Source organism: Micromesistius poutassou (genome assembly GCF_964030765.1).
Source record: "Micromesistius poutassou genome assembly, chromosome: 1".
Taxonomy (NCBI): domain Eukaryota; kingdom Metazoa; phylum Chordata; class Actinopteri; order Gadiformes; family Gadidae; genus Micromesistius; species Micromesistius poutassou.
The window spans coordinates 30,221,569-30,237,792 of NC_140271.1; the positions used below are offsets into that span (position 1 = coordinate 30,221,569).

Consider the following 16,224-nt stretch of genomic DNA (forward strand, 5'->3'; position numbering starts at 1 on the left):
TACACCCAGGTAAGCTACTGAAACTGAGTTCATAACTTTTTAATGTGGGGGTAAGTGGTGTAAGTTCTCTTTTAGTTCTCTTGTATTTACATAATAATTTAACTGCAATGCACAATAATGTAGTCAACAAAGTACAATTGCTGTATAAATATATATTATAAATCCCTAATACATTAATAAAATTAGTTTTTAATTGATTTACGAATTAATTAATGTCATGGCCCACATTTTAGAAATGGTATACCCCTATGTCACGTGGGGGAGGGTACGTGAGTCGAAGAATGCACGCAATATTAGCGCGCAATAGAGCCAAAGTTACTTGACCGGGACTTGTTTGGTTTGAGCTAACTAGCTAGGTCAGCTAATGTTAACAGCATGAACGAATTAGACGACGTCGCCGGGTTGGTTTTTAGGGGTAATGTATGCAAATGTAATTTTTAAGTTAATCCAGTTAACTGGTTAGCACGAGCAAGCAATTTTGAATGAAGCAACAACTTCTACTTTCATGCAGTTTCATGCAGTTGGCTGTTCTAGGCTAGGGCACTAATTCGTCTGTCATTCGATTTGTTCACAGCTGCAAACATCACAGAAGAAATGATGGGCACGCTGTCTCGTGAAGACTTGCGGGATCTTTTCCCAGGCCCAGAACACTTTTTACGGAGAAAAGCGGTCTGGCGTATCTGTCATGGAGTTTCGGATGAGGTCAGTTTCTCAAGGCATTAATTAGCTACAGGCAGCAGCACATTGCGCTAGCAGTACAGTGATTTGGGGACAGCCATGGTAGCCTACAGGTGTGTTCAATTGTAACGTTTGATTTACAGTTTTTGTCGATTTAGCAAGTTTATTCCGTTTTGAATGTGGTTGGTTTCTCACTTCGATATTAACTAACCCTCTGAGACTAAGTGTATTTACAACTAGACATGTCGCCGCATGTGCATTTTCTAAAGAAAATGCGTGTGGTTGCGCCAACACGACGTGTGCGCAATATTCTGCGAGTATGCTGACATGCTAGCGAGGCTAATGAGCGAGCACGCCGAGTTCCCTGGTATCCGCCGTCCTTTCCGACATATCCCCATTTCGACATTGACGTCTAATTGTCGGAGTGGCGGCAGTTCCATTGATTGAAAAGGTCCCTCCACTCCGACAATTTCTGTTTCCATTGTCGGAGTGGCGGTACTTTTTTTCAAACGTTCCGACATGAGGTCATTAATGTATATGTCATAACTATTACCAGTGATAATAATGATCACAACAATAATGCTTCATTACAGTGAGCCGCTCAAAGCGCGCTGCCTTTGGCGGCCTGAAGCCAAGCACACGTGAGGTAATAGAGCAGTGGCGTGACGGCTAGGTGTGGGCTCGTCCGTCGGAAATAATGGGGGCGCTGCGCGGCGCGGCCGGTGTGCACTGGGCTTGAGTCGTGCCATGCGTTAACATAGGCCTAATGTTTAAAAATAACCTCGATCAAAGCATATCCCAGGCTTGTGGCATTTACCCAAGTGTTGTTGGGTAAATGATAATGATTAAATTATTTGGGAAAGAACAGATACATTGGCAAAGAGCCGTTGGTTACTTTTAATTTGGTATTGGTTGAATAATGGTGGCTCATTTGCATAATTGTAATCGGCTATAACTCGGCTATTTTTAACATAATCAAAACAGAAATAATACCATAAGGTCAGGCAGTAGTATGGAGTATTTGGACCAAATTGTGACCAAAACCACAATTTTCTTTTTCAAGGTTTTCAAAAACCTTCAAGGAAAATCTGTCTCATGTAGCAAATATACTTTCATTACTAATTTAATTTGTTTATTTCACATTAATATTTAAACAGAAAATGTCAGATTTTTTGCTTCAATTTAATGTGACTGAAATGTAATTTCAAAATGGATATATTTGATTGAATATTTATTTGTATGGAAAGTTCATGATTTCTTCACATGCCTTGTGATCAATGTCAAATTCATGATTTTTTTGTAACAGTAAATTCCTTTATTGTCCCGAAACGGGCAAGTGTTTTGCAGCAACTGCTTCAACATTTAAAATACATGACAGGCAACAAGGACATGGAAAGACAAAGAGACAAGGAACACAGCACTACAACAATGATGGCAGGTGAAAAAGCAACAAGCCACTATAAAAATCCAGAAGAAATACATAAAACAACAATCGATCAAAGTCTAAAAATACATGGACATAACCATAATAAATAAATAAATAAAAGTGCAAAACAAAGTGACTGCGTGACTACCTCATTTTCCCCGCATTTAGGAGGGTGATAGCTGTGGGGGTGAATGAGTATTTGTATCTGTTGGTTCTGACTAGGGGGAAACTAAAGCGGGTGCCAGAGGGGAGGAGCTGAAAGTGTTGATGAAGGGGGTGAGAATGATCAGACAAGATCGAATTTGCCTTCTTCACCACCTGCCTGTTGTAAAGGACAGAGAGATTGTTCTGCTGCGCACCAATAATTTTGCTGCCTATGTTCACAACTCTATTTAAGGCATTCTTGTGGGTGACATTCAGACCTCCAAACCAACATATACAAGAAAATATCAAAACTGACTCAATATAGGACTTGTAAAAAAGGGTCATCAGAGTTTTGTCAATACCAAATTTTGCAAGTTTTCTTAGGCAGAAAAGTCGCTGCTGACTCTTTTTGTCAGTGTTTACACCAAATGCAAGCTTGTTGTCAATGATGGAACCAAGGTATTTGTACCTGAGTACAGACTCCACCTCTTGGCCATCAATGACAGTGCTGCCAGTAGCAGGGACATGGCGTCTGAAATCAATGCACATGTCCTTCGTTTTAGTAACATTTAAACTTAAAAAGGAATTTTTGCACCACTTTAGAAAATAATCTAACACAGGGCCATGGCTTGATTCAGCATCACGAAGAAGACTAACAATAACTGTGTCATCTGCAAATTTCAAAATATATCTGTTCGGGAACTGACTCCTACAGTCGTCGGTATACAGAATATAAAGAAGTGGGGAGAGGACACACCCTTGAGGTGAGCCAGTGGATGAAGACAACACCCCTGACACACACCCATTCACCCTCACCCTTTGAGATCTGCCAGAGAGAAAGTCCAGTATCCAGCCAGCCATATTAGAGTCAACACCAAAGTTGCTGCAGAGCCTATCCACCAGCAGGTGGGGCTGAATGGTGTTGAATGCAGATGCAAAGTCCACAAACAACAGCTTAGCATGAGCTTTGTTGCCCTCCAGATGTTTGGTTAAGAGATCCAGGAGTGTGATGGTTGCGTCCTGGACCCCCCGCCCCATTCTGTACGCAAACTGAAGGGGGTCAAGAAGATGTTCAGTTCTCACCAACAGCTCATGCTTAATCAGTTTCTCGAATGACCTCATGACCAGGGAAGTGAGAGCCACTGGCCTGTAGTCATTTGGAGCCTTGGGATGAGTTGTTTTTGCAATAGGGACTACGATTGACTGTTTCCATGTTTTTGGAACCCTCTGCTGCACAAGCGATAGCATGAAAATATGACATGTCAAATATGTCACGGGCATAGTGCAATACAATCTGGCACTCTGAACCGATGTGCACTTTAGGGCACCGTGCAATACAACTTGGTACCCATGATGCACTCCTGTACTTTAGCACTTGTCACCTTGGCACTTTTGCACTTTATCTCTCAGAAACTCATTTGGTCCCCCTGTCAATGGAAGTGTTGTCAAAATGTCAATGTTTTATTTCGTTAAAGTTGTGTGTTGTTGTCTGCATTACGTTTTTTTATAATACTATGTTGTTGTTGCTATTCTGACACTGTGTACTGTTTTTATGTTTTGGGACTCCGGATGGAAACTAGCATTAGCTGCTACAATCCGGCACATTTACATGTTTTTATATGTCCATTAATGTGCATTGTCCCATCCAAATAAACCAATAAAAAAAAAAAAAAAATGTCCTGTGTAGTGATAGATTTTTATATTAAATGAGTCACATTACATTGAAGTTATTGAAAGAAAACATGAATTTTCCATACAAATATGAATATAAAAAATATATATATATATGTATGTAAAAAAAAAAAAAAAAAAAAAAGCAATTACACATTAGTAATGAAAATAAGTGTCAATGCTGCATTGCATTTTTTCTTTTGTTAAAAAATTATGAAATGTTGCTTTGACCAGTTATTTACTTTATTTTACAGGAATCTGGCCGAGATGACTCAAAAGCCGGAAGTTATACTTCTTTTAATGAGACACCCCTGCCACAGACATCCACTCCTGTGAAAGGATGTCCTGCTAAGTACAAAACTCCTGAAAAGGTTGTGAAGTTATCCTGCCCAGAATATGTATTGCACACCGACACCGAACTTGAGCAAGTCCGAAAACATTACTTTGAGTTGGAAAAGATAGGTGAAGAGAGCAACTACCAAATGTCAAAAGACCTCAGATGCCGGCTCATCCGAAACACCATGACCAGTATGATCGCAATCCTGAGGGCAACAGGGGGGTGGAGAATCAGACAGATACCCGTCAAAGACAGAAATTACAGCTATGGCAAAGACAGTAGTACTGTACTACCCCATGCTGCAGGACCGACACCTGAAGAATACATGGGTAAGTGATGACTAAAGTGTTTCATGTTTGGCATTTTTAGTAGAGATTAAAGGATTTCTTTACATTTGTCTTGTCACAGGTCACTGTGTATGCACAGCTTTACAAACGTTTGCAAAACGTGACAACACCCCAAAAGTCCAATCCAGATGGGAGACATTCAAAGAGGCGCCGTCTTGGTCAGCCAAGTGACACCGATGAAAATGATTCAAGTGACTCAACAATCATTTTAGATATCTCAGCATGGAGTAGCACCCCAGACTCACGCAGCAATGAAAGAGGTGAGTTCCAACTCTACATTTACAAATATACCCTTCTGTGGTGTTTATATTCCTGTTACACTTGTGATGTTGAGTCTAATAAACCCACACTATTGGGTCAACAATATAAGAAAAGAAATTCAGTAAAACAGTTTTTTACATTTCCGTTTCCTAGCACTCATAAAATAAGATGAACCAAGTGTCAATGTTATATTGGCATATTATGTGCATGGTGAATGCATTCTGTTTTGACTCGTGTCAAAGTAGAGACCTAAAACATTCAAACTCTGCTGTACAGCAACCTTTTCTACTTCCTATAACCACTTATTCCTATCAAAAAATGTAATGTATTTAATTATGTATTTTTGTGTCTTACAGCTAACAGTCCAGCAACCATCAGTCCCGCAACCGACAGTCCAGCAACCGTCAGTCCCGCAACCGTCAGTCCAGCAACCGACAGTCCAGCAACCGACAGTCCCGCAACCGTCAGTCCAGCAACCGTCAGTCCAGCAACCGACAGTCCCGCAACCGTCAGTCCAGCAACCGACAGTCCCGCAACCGTCAGTCCAGCAACCGACAGTCCCGCAACCGTCAGTCCAGCAACCGACAGTCCCGCAACCGACAGTCCAGCAACCGACAGTCCCGTAACCGACAGTCCAGCAACCGTCAGTCCCGCAACCGTCAGTCCAGCAACCGACAGTCCTGCAACCGACAGTCCAGCAACCGACAGTCCCGCAACCGTCAGTCCCGCAACCGTCAGTCCCGCAACCGACAGTCCAGCAACCGACAGTCCCGCAACCGACAGTCCAGCAACCGACAGTCCCGCAACCGACAGTCCAGCAACCGACAGTCCCGCAACCGTCAGTCCAGCAACCGACAGTCCAGCAACCGTCAGTCCCGCAACCGACAGTCCAGCAACCGTCAGTCCAGCAACCGACAGTCCAGCAACCGTCAGTCCAGCAACCATGGCCAAGCACTATAGGACCCTACAGGCTTCGTTAAAAAAAAAAAAACACACAAATCTGTCTCACAACTCCTGGATTTGGAATTTGCAGCCAGAAGAGCATTCATTGATTCCGATACAGTTCCCGAGGAGGACAGACAGAAGAAAATTCTAGAGGCATATCCTTGTTTCAAGGACATTGGACATGTAAGTCATTATTATCAAAACATGGTACCACACAGAACAATGTTTTATATACCAATTTCTTCCTCCTAAGTGATGCATTCAAATGTCTGTATTGGTATATTGGATATTTCATAGGTGATGGGGGAGCTTCAACGCATTTTGGACCTACCAGTTGCTTCTGTGTTTGAGACTTCCTTTGAAGGACATCTGCGCATATGGCGCCAAAGCTCTTTGCGAACAAACATCCCTTTACAATATACACAGTGCACATACATTTTGGCATTTAGTGAGATGTTCGATCTTCCTGGTCTTCATTTTAATTTCAATGGTCCACTCTGATTCTGCATTGCCTCTTGATTATGTAGGTAATTACCTTTGTTCCGCAGCTTCTCAAGCAAAACTTTTCTCTCGTTAGAGCGTTTAGGGAACAAGAATGCTTCAGCAATATCAGGCTCTTCTTTTACATAGTTTTGAAAGTGACGGGAAATTTTTGATTGAGGTTTCTTGCAAACATAACAATAATTTTTTAGGGTGCATGAAGAGTCCGTTGTTGCTCTCTTATCAGAAGAACGAGACTCTGTAATAACCATCTTCTTTTTTGTCTTAAAACTTGGGAGCCGCTGAGTCTTTTCTCTCTCCTCAGAAGACTCTGAGACAGTTGGACTTACGATGTTACAACGTGGTTCATTGTCGGTGGCAGGGATATGATCCCAGTCTTCATCAGAGTTGCATCCATCACTACTTGTTCCAGTTTCAGGAACATAGTCTTGATCAGAGATGGAACTATCAACACTGGAAAGTTCAGGGTCCTTCATATAAAAAGAAGGAAGAAATCTTTATCAACTTAGATTTTTTTACATTATCCAAACAGATCTCTCATTCGTAGTTACATGATAACGTACCAGTGACTCATTATTCCTGGTGAAGCAGGATTTGTGCCATGATGTTGAACATACTGAAACAAATTTACAAAGGAGAATTAGCTGGTTATATTTTTTAAGGAAAAGTTTTAAACATCAAATAACTAACAAACATGAAAGTAACTCAAGTGAAATCCTAGGTATGCTTTTGAAATTATGATGATTTAACTGAAGTGTCTGAAATAAAAGAAAAAAAAGCAGTTTCAACAACAGATACTGACTTTTACATGTCAGACCAATCCATTTTAGGCTTGAGACAGGTCCTCTACAGTCTTGACAGTTATCCAAACTGGAGACAACTGCACTGGTAAGTTCATGGTGGCACTGAGGATCCAAAATGTAACATAAAAGTAAGAAAATAAATATATATTGACTGTAAAGTGAGTTTTAAGAGTGAAATGTCCAGATATACTTTTAGGGCATACTAATAATAATAACAATGACAGAAATAATAGTGTGTTTGTGTGTGTGGGCTTGGACCCCAAATTTTTAACAGCTAAACACATCAAATGATCAACATTATATGTGTTAGTGATGTAAGCGGCTGTCTTTACAAATCACCCTATTGTCCCTACAAGTCATAATGCAACCAGACGGCTGTGTATCTTTCCAAATAATCAAAAACATTCCACCAGTTTCTATTAGACCCATAGCGTGGAGGTAATGTAACACCCTCTTTAAGACACTGAACCATCATCTAAAAACCTCAAATGGCCGACATTATATAAAAGTTCAACTTGCCTTCTTGGTTGTTGACGAGGCTGGAGCTTCATTATTGGACGCTGGGTTTGATGCTTCTCCACAAGTTGTCTGAAATTGTAGAGAAGAAATGTATATTGTTGTCATAACGTCAGTAGAGGTTTGAGGAACACTTCCATAATAATAATAATAATAATACATTTTATTTGGGGGCGCCTTTCAGGGCACTCAAGGTCACCTTACAAAGCAGAGAAAAATAACAATAACAACAAGAAGTAAATACTAAATCACTAAAAAAAAAAAAAAACTCTGCGATCTTCAAAAATGAAAGATGCGGGGGGGGGGGGGGCAACGAGAGTTTAGAGGGAGTAGGCCTGTTTAAAAAGGTGGGTTTTCAGGTGGGATTTGAATGTGGAGAATGAGTCAATGTTCCTGATGCTGGGGGGGAGGGGGTTCCAGAGACGGGGGGCAGAGCGGCTGAAGGCTCTGGCCCCCATGGTGGTGAGACGGGCAGGAGGCACAGTGAGGCTGATGGATGAGGCAGATCTGAGTGTCCGGGAAGGGGTGTTGATGTGGAGGAGGTCAGAGAGGTATGGGGGAGAGAGGTTATGGATGGCCTTGTAGGTGTGGAGCAGAATTTTGAAGTTGATGCGGGATTGGACCGGAAGCCAGTGAAGCTGTTGCAGAACAGGTGTGATGTGATTGATGGATGGGATCCTGGTGATGATGCGGGCAGCAGAGTTCTGAACCAGTTGGAGTTTGTGGGTGAACTTGTGGGGGAGACCAAAGAGAAGGGAGTTACAATAGTCCAGGCGGGATGTGACCAAAGCGTGGACCAGGATGGCAGTGGAGTTGGGAGTGAGGGATGGACGGAGACGGTTGATGTTGCGTAGATGGAAATAGGCTGACCGGGTAATGTTATTGATGTGGGTTTGGAATGAGAGAGTACTGTCAAGGACGACACCCAGACTCTTAACCTGGAGGGAGGGGCAGACAGAGGAGTTATCGATGGGGACAGTGAAACTTGGAGTGTTAGTAAGAGTGGATTTAGAGCCAATGAGGAGAACCTCTGTTTTATCGCTGTTGAGTCGGGTGATGGTTGGGATGTGAAGGTTTTCAACTGAATGAACTGTGTGCGGCCAGAGAGATACGATTTGAACCAGTCCAGGGGTGTGTCGGAGATACCAATAGATGCTAATCTGTCAAGGAGAGTTGTGTGGGAGATGGTGTCGAAGGCCGCACTCAGATCGAGGAGGATGAGGATGGATAATAGTCCGGAGTCAGCTGCCATCAGGAGGTCATTTGTGATTTTGAGGAGGGCTGTTTCTGTGCTGTGACGTGGGCGAAATCCAGACTGGAACTGTTCGTAGAGGTTATTGTTATGGAGATGTGCGTGTACCTGAGAAGCCACTGCTTTTTCCAGAATCTTGGAGAGAAATGGTAGATTAGAGATCGGCCGGAGGTTATTGAAGTCACTCGGGTCTGAACCAGGTTTCTTGAGTATGGGTGTAACGGCAGCAGATTTAAGAGTGAATGGTACAGAACCAGAGGTGAGGGAGGAGTGGATGATGGCAGTTATCAGGGGTAACAAGGAGGGGAGACAGGCAGTGACGAGGGAGGTCGGCAGGGGGTCAAGTTGACAGGTAGATGTTTTAGATTTCTGGATGAGGTCCGAGATGTCAGCAGCAGAGGGCAGTTGGAAGCTGGAGAGTACTTGAGAGAAGGGGGCGTGGAAGACCGGAGGGGATGGAGTGCAGGGGTTTGGAGCGGTCAGTTGCTGGTGAATCCTGTGTATTTTTTCGTTGAAGAATGACATTAGGGAATTGCAGTGGTCTGAGGAGTAAAAATGTGGAGGAAGTGAGGTCGGAGGGCGTAATGTGTTGTTGAGCACTGAGAACAGGGCTCGAGTATTCCCAACACCAGCACTGATTAGACCTGCATAATACTGGGATTTAGCTGAGGAGAGGGTGTCTTTGTAAAGGAGGATGTGTGTGTGATACATTTGTTTGTGAACAGAAAGTCCGGTTTTTTTGAAGAGCCGCTCTAGTTGACGTCCCTTGGCTTTGAGTTGACGTAGATGGGGAGTGAACCAGGGAGCAGAGTTGGTGAATGACACAGTCCGAGTTTTAACAGGAGCAAGTGAATTCAGCAGGGAATGGAGGCCATCGTTGTAGTGAGTAACCAATTCATCAGGAGTGGATGAGTAACTGAAATTGGGGAGACTGTTAATGCCTGAGATGAGAGCTGCTGAGTTAATATTTTTGATGTTGCGAAAAGAAATGAGCCGTGACTGCTATTAACATGTGATCAGAGATGGGAAGGTCATCAGCAGAACAGTTAGAAGGAGTGATACCAGAGCAGCAAACAAGATCTAAAATATGGCCTTTAGTGTGAGTAGGGAAATCAATATACTGTTTTAAATCAAAACTATCCAGGCAGGATGTAAAGTCCTTGGAGAGGGCCTGATTGAAATTGTCCATATGGATATTAAAATCACCAAGCAGAATTATATTGGAGGAGAGTGAGGTGAGGTGGGTGAGGAAAGCAGAAAAGTCATTAATGAAATCCTTATTTGGCTTCGGTGGACGATAGACAGTGACTAAGACAGTTGGAGTGGGACCATTCAGTTGAAGAGCCATGGATTCAAAAGATGAATATGCTGTCACAGTGACAGGCGAGACCTTCCAGGTCTCGCGATAGATTATCGCGAGACCTCCACCTCTTCCGGTGAGACGGGGATGACAGTTGTAAACAAACCCAGGTGGTATAGCTTCATTGAGCTGGGAAAAGTCATTAGGTTGTTGCCACGTCTCAGTTAGAAGTTAGTTAAAAAGTCATACTTGCGGTCGTGGAGGAGGTCCTGCAGCAGATGTCCTTTGCTTGTCAGGGAACGGATGTTAAGTAATCCTACTTTGACGTCGCTACGTTCGTTGGTAGAGCTAACGTTAGCCGCCGCTCTGGGTAAGCGAGCTAACACACTGCGGTCCACTTTGCGGCCGGAGTTTCTCGGTCGATGACGGGTCGTGGACCAGATGGAGTTTATGGCAGTGGAGTCATCGATGTGGAAGCTTCGTCGGGAGCCACGGTGGGTGTATTTCCGATATGGTGGGGGAGCGATGTCCGGGCAGAAGCGCTGCATCGGTGGAGGATCAGGTGGATGGAACCGAAGCTGGAGGAGCTCAGCAGCGGTGTATTGGAGTAAGGCTGACGATGGATTTAATATGATGGACAAGACAGCCCAGAGGAGCACAAACCTCACAGTCAGGTAGATCCACATGATGAGCGAGGGAAAGGCACCGGGAGACAGGAGTAGGAGGAGTGGGAGCACCACAGTCAGGTAAAAACGTCCAAAAAAACACACACGGTATTAACAGCCAGATCGTTGCAATGAGGACGAAAAGGGGTGCAGAGTCTAAATAACAGTTAAAATCACAAACAATTAAAATCACGAAAGAGCCGGAGAGCAGCGGCAGCTAAACACGCCAGTGTTCACTCATGAACTCGCGCAAGTGTGTACCCTGCAGTGCCAAGAACAAATGAACAAAACCATGAACAAAACCTTTTGCAGTTATGGAGGTGCGAACATGCTTGATGAAGGGGATAGGCTAGTAATGTTACCGGCTGTCTTTACAAAGCACAATATTGTCCCTACAAGTCATAATGCAACCAGACGGCTGTGTATCTTTCCAAATAATCCAAAACATTCCACCAGCTTCTATTTGACCCATAGCGTGGAGGCAATGTAAAACCCTCCTTAAGAAAATAGTCCAGCTAAAACAGGCCCATACTACACCCTGTCGTCCTCAAGTAACACTTTGCCAGTGTGTGAAAGAACAATACATTACAAAGTGTGTTCTTGGACATTTGTGCAACAGAAAATAATCTCACCATTGAACGCCATGGCCAAGTGGAATCCCCATAATTGTATGTTATCTCTTCATTTGGAAATATTTATTTTATAGTGAATAGGCACAAGTGTGGTATTCCTTCAACAACAACTTTTTTAACTTTGCAGTTTGGACTTTTGTGATTATCATTTGCGAGTCGCCCAAGTGTTCCATCCTCTTTTGAAGCATCGATGCTGCAAGACAAACAGTCCAGATACAACTTAAACATTAAATAATTGAAGATATGACAGAAACATGACTGACTTCATACAGCTACACACACTAGAAAACATGTTAACATGGTAGACTAAGTAAGTTAAGATATTCCTATTTTATTTTAAAAAACAAAAGACAGTTGCATGTCTGTCTGAATAAACTTCAAATTATACAGGATAAATTTGGCACTTGATTGTGAAACAATGTGCAGATCAGTTTTTTGGGGAAACAAAACTCTTGGTTAACTACTATATATGGATACAAGAATACAAAGCAGCATAAAACCTTCTCAATGTGAAATTATGATTAACTATTGTTTTACAAAAATTTATAAAAACCAAGCAGCAAACTTACCAAAATCGAGTTCCATGCCAAATGAAATCGAATAAGAAGTTGTTATTTGGGTCATCTAGACCAAGGGTTCCCAAAGTGGGGGTCATTCCGCGACCCACCCCTCGTCATTCCGCGAGGGGTGGGTCGCGGAATGATTTCCATAAATCCAAAAATAAAAAAAAATTACAGAAAAATTCAGCCATAGTTGTAAAAATTATGAAACATGGTAGTTAAAATTCAAATAAAACTACAGATTTTCCTCCTGAGGTGATTACGACAGATTAACGATAGCATCATTTGTAGGTGTCGGGTCACTTTACGGCCGGTTGCACCGTCGATATTTACGCCACTGCTCCACACACTGTAAACATCACAAAGCGGACCAGTAGATTTTCTCTGAACTAGCTCATTGATGATTTTTCATAATGAAACGTTGGTTAATACCGAGCAAAGAAAAGACAGAGAGGCCAGCGGAGGAGGCAGAGAGGCCAGCGGTGGAGGCAGAGAGGTCAGCGGAGGAGGCAGAGAGGCCAGTGGAGAGGGCAGCAGAGGAGAGCGGAGAATCGCCTTGGCCATCGACTTCTGGCGCGGGAAGAGGTTTCTGCCATAAGGGGGTCCATAAGCAGTCGGCCTCCAAGTGTCGCAAATATCGAGAGGAATATTTACAATATGGATTCACATGCGTCGTTGTCGACGAAATACAACATCCCCAATGTGTAGTGTGTACAGAGGTGCTTGCACATGAGAGCCTAAAGCCCGTAAAAATGCTCAGACACATGAAAACTAAGCACCCCTCTCTTGCCGCTAAACCGCTAGATTTTTTCCGCAGAAAGGAGAAAGAGTTGCAAGGCCAAAAGAAAATCCTAATTAACCAAACAACAATCCCAACCAAAGCTCAAAAGGCTTCATATGAGGTGGCATATTTAATTGCACAGGCAAAAAAGCCACACACAATCGGGGAAACACTAATAAAACCAGCTGCCATCGCTATGAGTCGCGCAATGCATGGGCATAAACTGGCCCGTGAGCTGGAATCAGTGCCGCTGTCTGACGGGACCATTTCCCGGCGCATCACCGATATGGCCCAGGACATAAAGAGTCAGCTGATTGACAGAGTGAAGAAAGGGAAATATGCTTTACAGTTAGACGAATCCACGGATGTATCAAACTGTGCCCAGCTGCTTGTTTTCGTTAGATATAGTTTTGATGGAAAACTTAACGAGGACCTGCTATTTTGCACCCCGCTGGAGGGAACATGCACAGGCGAGGACATTTTCACAAAACTTGACAACAAACTGAAAGAAGAGGGACTGTCTTGGGATGAATGCATCGGTGTGTGTACAGACGGTGCTGCAGCAATGCTGGGGAAAAAGAAAGGACTTAAAGCAAGAGTCTTACAAGTGGCGCCTCAAATTCACGCACTGTATTATCCACAGAGAGGCTCTTGCGAGTAAAGCGCTCGGCCCAGAGCTGAAAAGTGTTCTTGAGACTGCAATAAAAATTGTCAACCACATTAAATCGCGTCCACTCAACACCAGGCTGTTTGGCACTCTCTGCAACGAACTAGGATTGCAGCATGAGGGCCTGCTGTTCCAAACAGAAGTCAGATGGCTTTTGCGGGGAAAAGTTCTCAGCCGACTGTTTGAGCTGCGGGACGAGGTGCGCTTATTTCTGATGGAGCATGGGTCCCAGCTCGCTGACCACCTGACTGACCCTGACTGGTTAACAAGGCTAGCGTATCTGTCTTGCATTTTTGACAGACTGAATGGACTTAACCTGTCATTGCAAGGTGAAAACACAAACATCATGTCAATGACTTAACCTGTCATTGCAAGGTGAAAACACAAACATCATGTCAATGATAAAATCTGCGCATTCAAGAGAAAAGTGGATCGCTGGACTGCACGAGTTGAAATGGGCAGGTTTGACATGTTTAATGAGCTGGACGAATTCATGGAAGAAAAGGATCTGAGTGTTCACATTGTGAAGACGTCCATAACTACCCACCTTCAAGCCCTCCTGGAACACTTTGACAAGTATTTCCCTGAGGAAACGGCTCCGGAACAATATGACTGGATAAAATCACCATTCACTGTAACCACCGCAAGTCATCTGTCAGCCGGCATGGAGGACGCACTGATTGAGCTGTCATGTGACCGCACTTTAAAGACAGATTTTAATTCCAAGACACTTGCTGAGTTCTGGATTTCAGTCGAGAGGGAATATCCACAGCTGTCCAAGGCCGCGATGGACGTACTGACGCCGTTTGGCTCCACATACCTGTGCGAAAAAACTTTCTCTGCACTGACATATATTAAAAATAAATACAGATCACGTCTAAATGTGGAGGATGATCTCCGTGTGGCCGTCTCCACAATTAAACCGAGAATGGACTTGCTGTGTTCCGCGCATAGCGCGCATCCATCTCATTAGATGAGATTAACGCTGAAACAGCAACAATGTACATATGTTTACAACAGTTTATGGATATTACCCTGACTGAGATATTCTTCTGTTCAAATGGAAATGAAAGTAATGTTTCAAAGTTAAGTTAAGTTAAGTTTGCACATGACAGCAATACTGTGCACTCATGTTACTTATTATTTTGACTGATGTATTCTGCTTTTTATCACACAGTAAATTTCTATATGTAAAATCATAACAGGCTGCTCTGTTCTTTTGTGTTGTCGTTAAGCCGGTGTTTGGATAAGCCTAGTGCGTATGGCCTGTGCGCACATTTTATTTTATTTTTTCAGTTACATCCGGGGATAGTGGGGGTCGCCAGTCTCTGGCACCGTTATTTTGGGGGTCGCGGGTTGAAAAGTTTGGGAACCCCTGCTTTAGATGGATATCAACATGGTGGAATACCTCAAGGAGGCTGGGGCAGCGAGACCCTATCCATATATTCTGGTCCTCGGCGAGGGGGAAGCATGCCACTAGGCATTTGTCATTTTTGCGGGGAGGGCATTGGAGCAGCGCACACTCCTTGGGCCACTGGACATATGTTTTAAAACATTTTATGTCTTAGATATTAATTACCCCAAAGAGTGTTCCCATGTTTGGGAGCTGCTCCAGAGCTCCATCTACAAGCTGGAAGGAGCCACTGCCCCTGCCGTCTCCTTTATGGTGACACAGCTTGCCATGGAGTAGCTTGTAGGTTTATTTAATAGTTTAGTTAGTAGGTTTATTGGGGGTCAAGCAGCAAAGCTGCGAGACAACCTATTGTTTTCGTATGTTTTCCTATTATTATTATCCTGCCATGGGAGTCTATGGCAGCCCATAGAACCCCATGGTAAAAAGTTGTGAAATTTGGCACACTGATTCCGGACAGTCTCATAAGCCCTCACAGCAATTTTGAGGTCGCTAGCCCATGAGCTCTAGCGCCACCAACAGGTCAAAGTTGGACATGCATTCATGTTTATAACTTTTGACCCATTCATCCAATATTCACAAACAAGGCATCATTGGAATCCTTGGGCCAAGCTGAGTTCAACGCAGCCTATGTAGTTGTTTTGTGCCATGATGGATTTTCCGCCATCTTTGTTTATGTCAAAAACCATCAAAATGTATCTCCTATCACAAATGTTGTCAATCTTCTCTAAACTTGGTATCCTCAGGCCATGCTTGACAAAAAACATGGAATAGATTTTTCAAATTCAAAACCATTTGGCCGCTACAGCCTATCAAATTCGTCCGCAAAGCCGCCAAACAGGAAGCAAGCCAATTTCTCAGCAGCCCTTTGACATATCATAACCAAACTTGGTACATAGACCCATGACATCATCATGGGGACACTCATTAGGTTTGGTGACCTTTGACCTCTAGGGGGCGCTATAATTAATGACAATGTGTTTTAACTCCTCTCTCTTCACTTGAGTATATTTCAAACAAATTTCCAATGTCTGGTGATACTATGAGACCTCCCCATATAGCTAATAAATGATTTTTCACGGAAGTATCCGCGACAGCCAATCAAATTCGACCGCGAAGCTGCCAAACAGGAAATAAGCCAATTTCTCAGCAGCCCTTTGACATATCATAACCAAACTTGGTACATAGACCCATGACATCATCATGGAGACACTCGATGAATTTGGTGACCTTTGACCTATAGGGGGGCGAGTGTGATCATATCTCAGTCTATCTTTTATTTTTTGACGTGCAACTTGTCGAAAGTGCTGAAGGCCGTGTGTCTGAC

The 16,224-nt window shown here is 43.3% G+C and overlaps 1 protein-coding gene and 1 long non-coding RNA gene across 2 annotated transcripts; one reads left to right on the top strand and one right to left on the bottom strand.

Moving 5' to 3' along the window:
- Positions 1-69: 69 nt before the first annotated feature.
- On the top strand, positions 70-5,824 carry LOC311404851 (uncharacterized protein; the record flags this gene model as incomplete). The annotated part of the gene is given in 6 exon segments (XM_084488836.1): positions 70-702; positions 4,174-4,470; positions 4,472-4,585; positions 4,665-4,863; positions 4,974-4,993; positions 5,228-5,824. Coding segments are annotated over 6 exon segments (1,335 nt in total). The 5' UTR covers positions 70-594.
- Positions 5,825-6,646: 822 nt separating this feature from the next.
- LOC311380294 lies at positions 6,647-7,670 on the bottom strand. Its single transcript, XR_014647315.1, has 4 exons — positions 7,633-7,670; positions 7,113-7,215; positions 6,874-6,926; positions 6,647-6,780 (listed from the first exon to the last, which is right to left on the bottom strand). It is a non-coding gene; the product is annotated as an uncharacterized lncRNA (long non-coding RNA).
- Between the last annotated feature and the right edge of the window lie 8,554 nt (positions 7,671-16,224).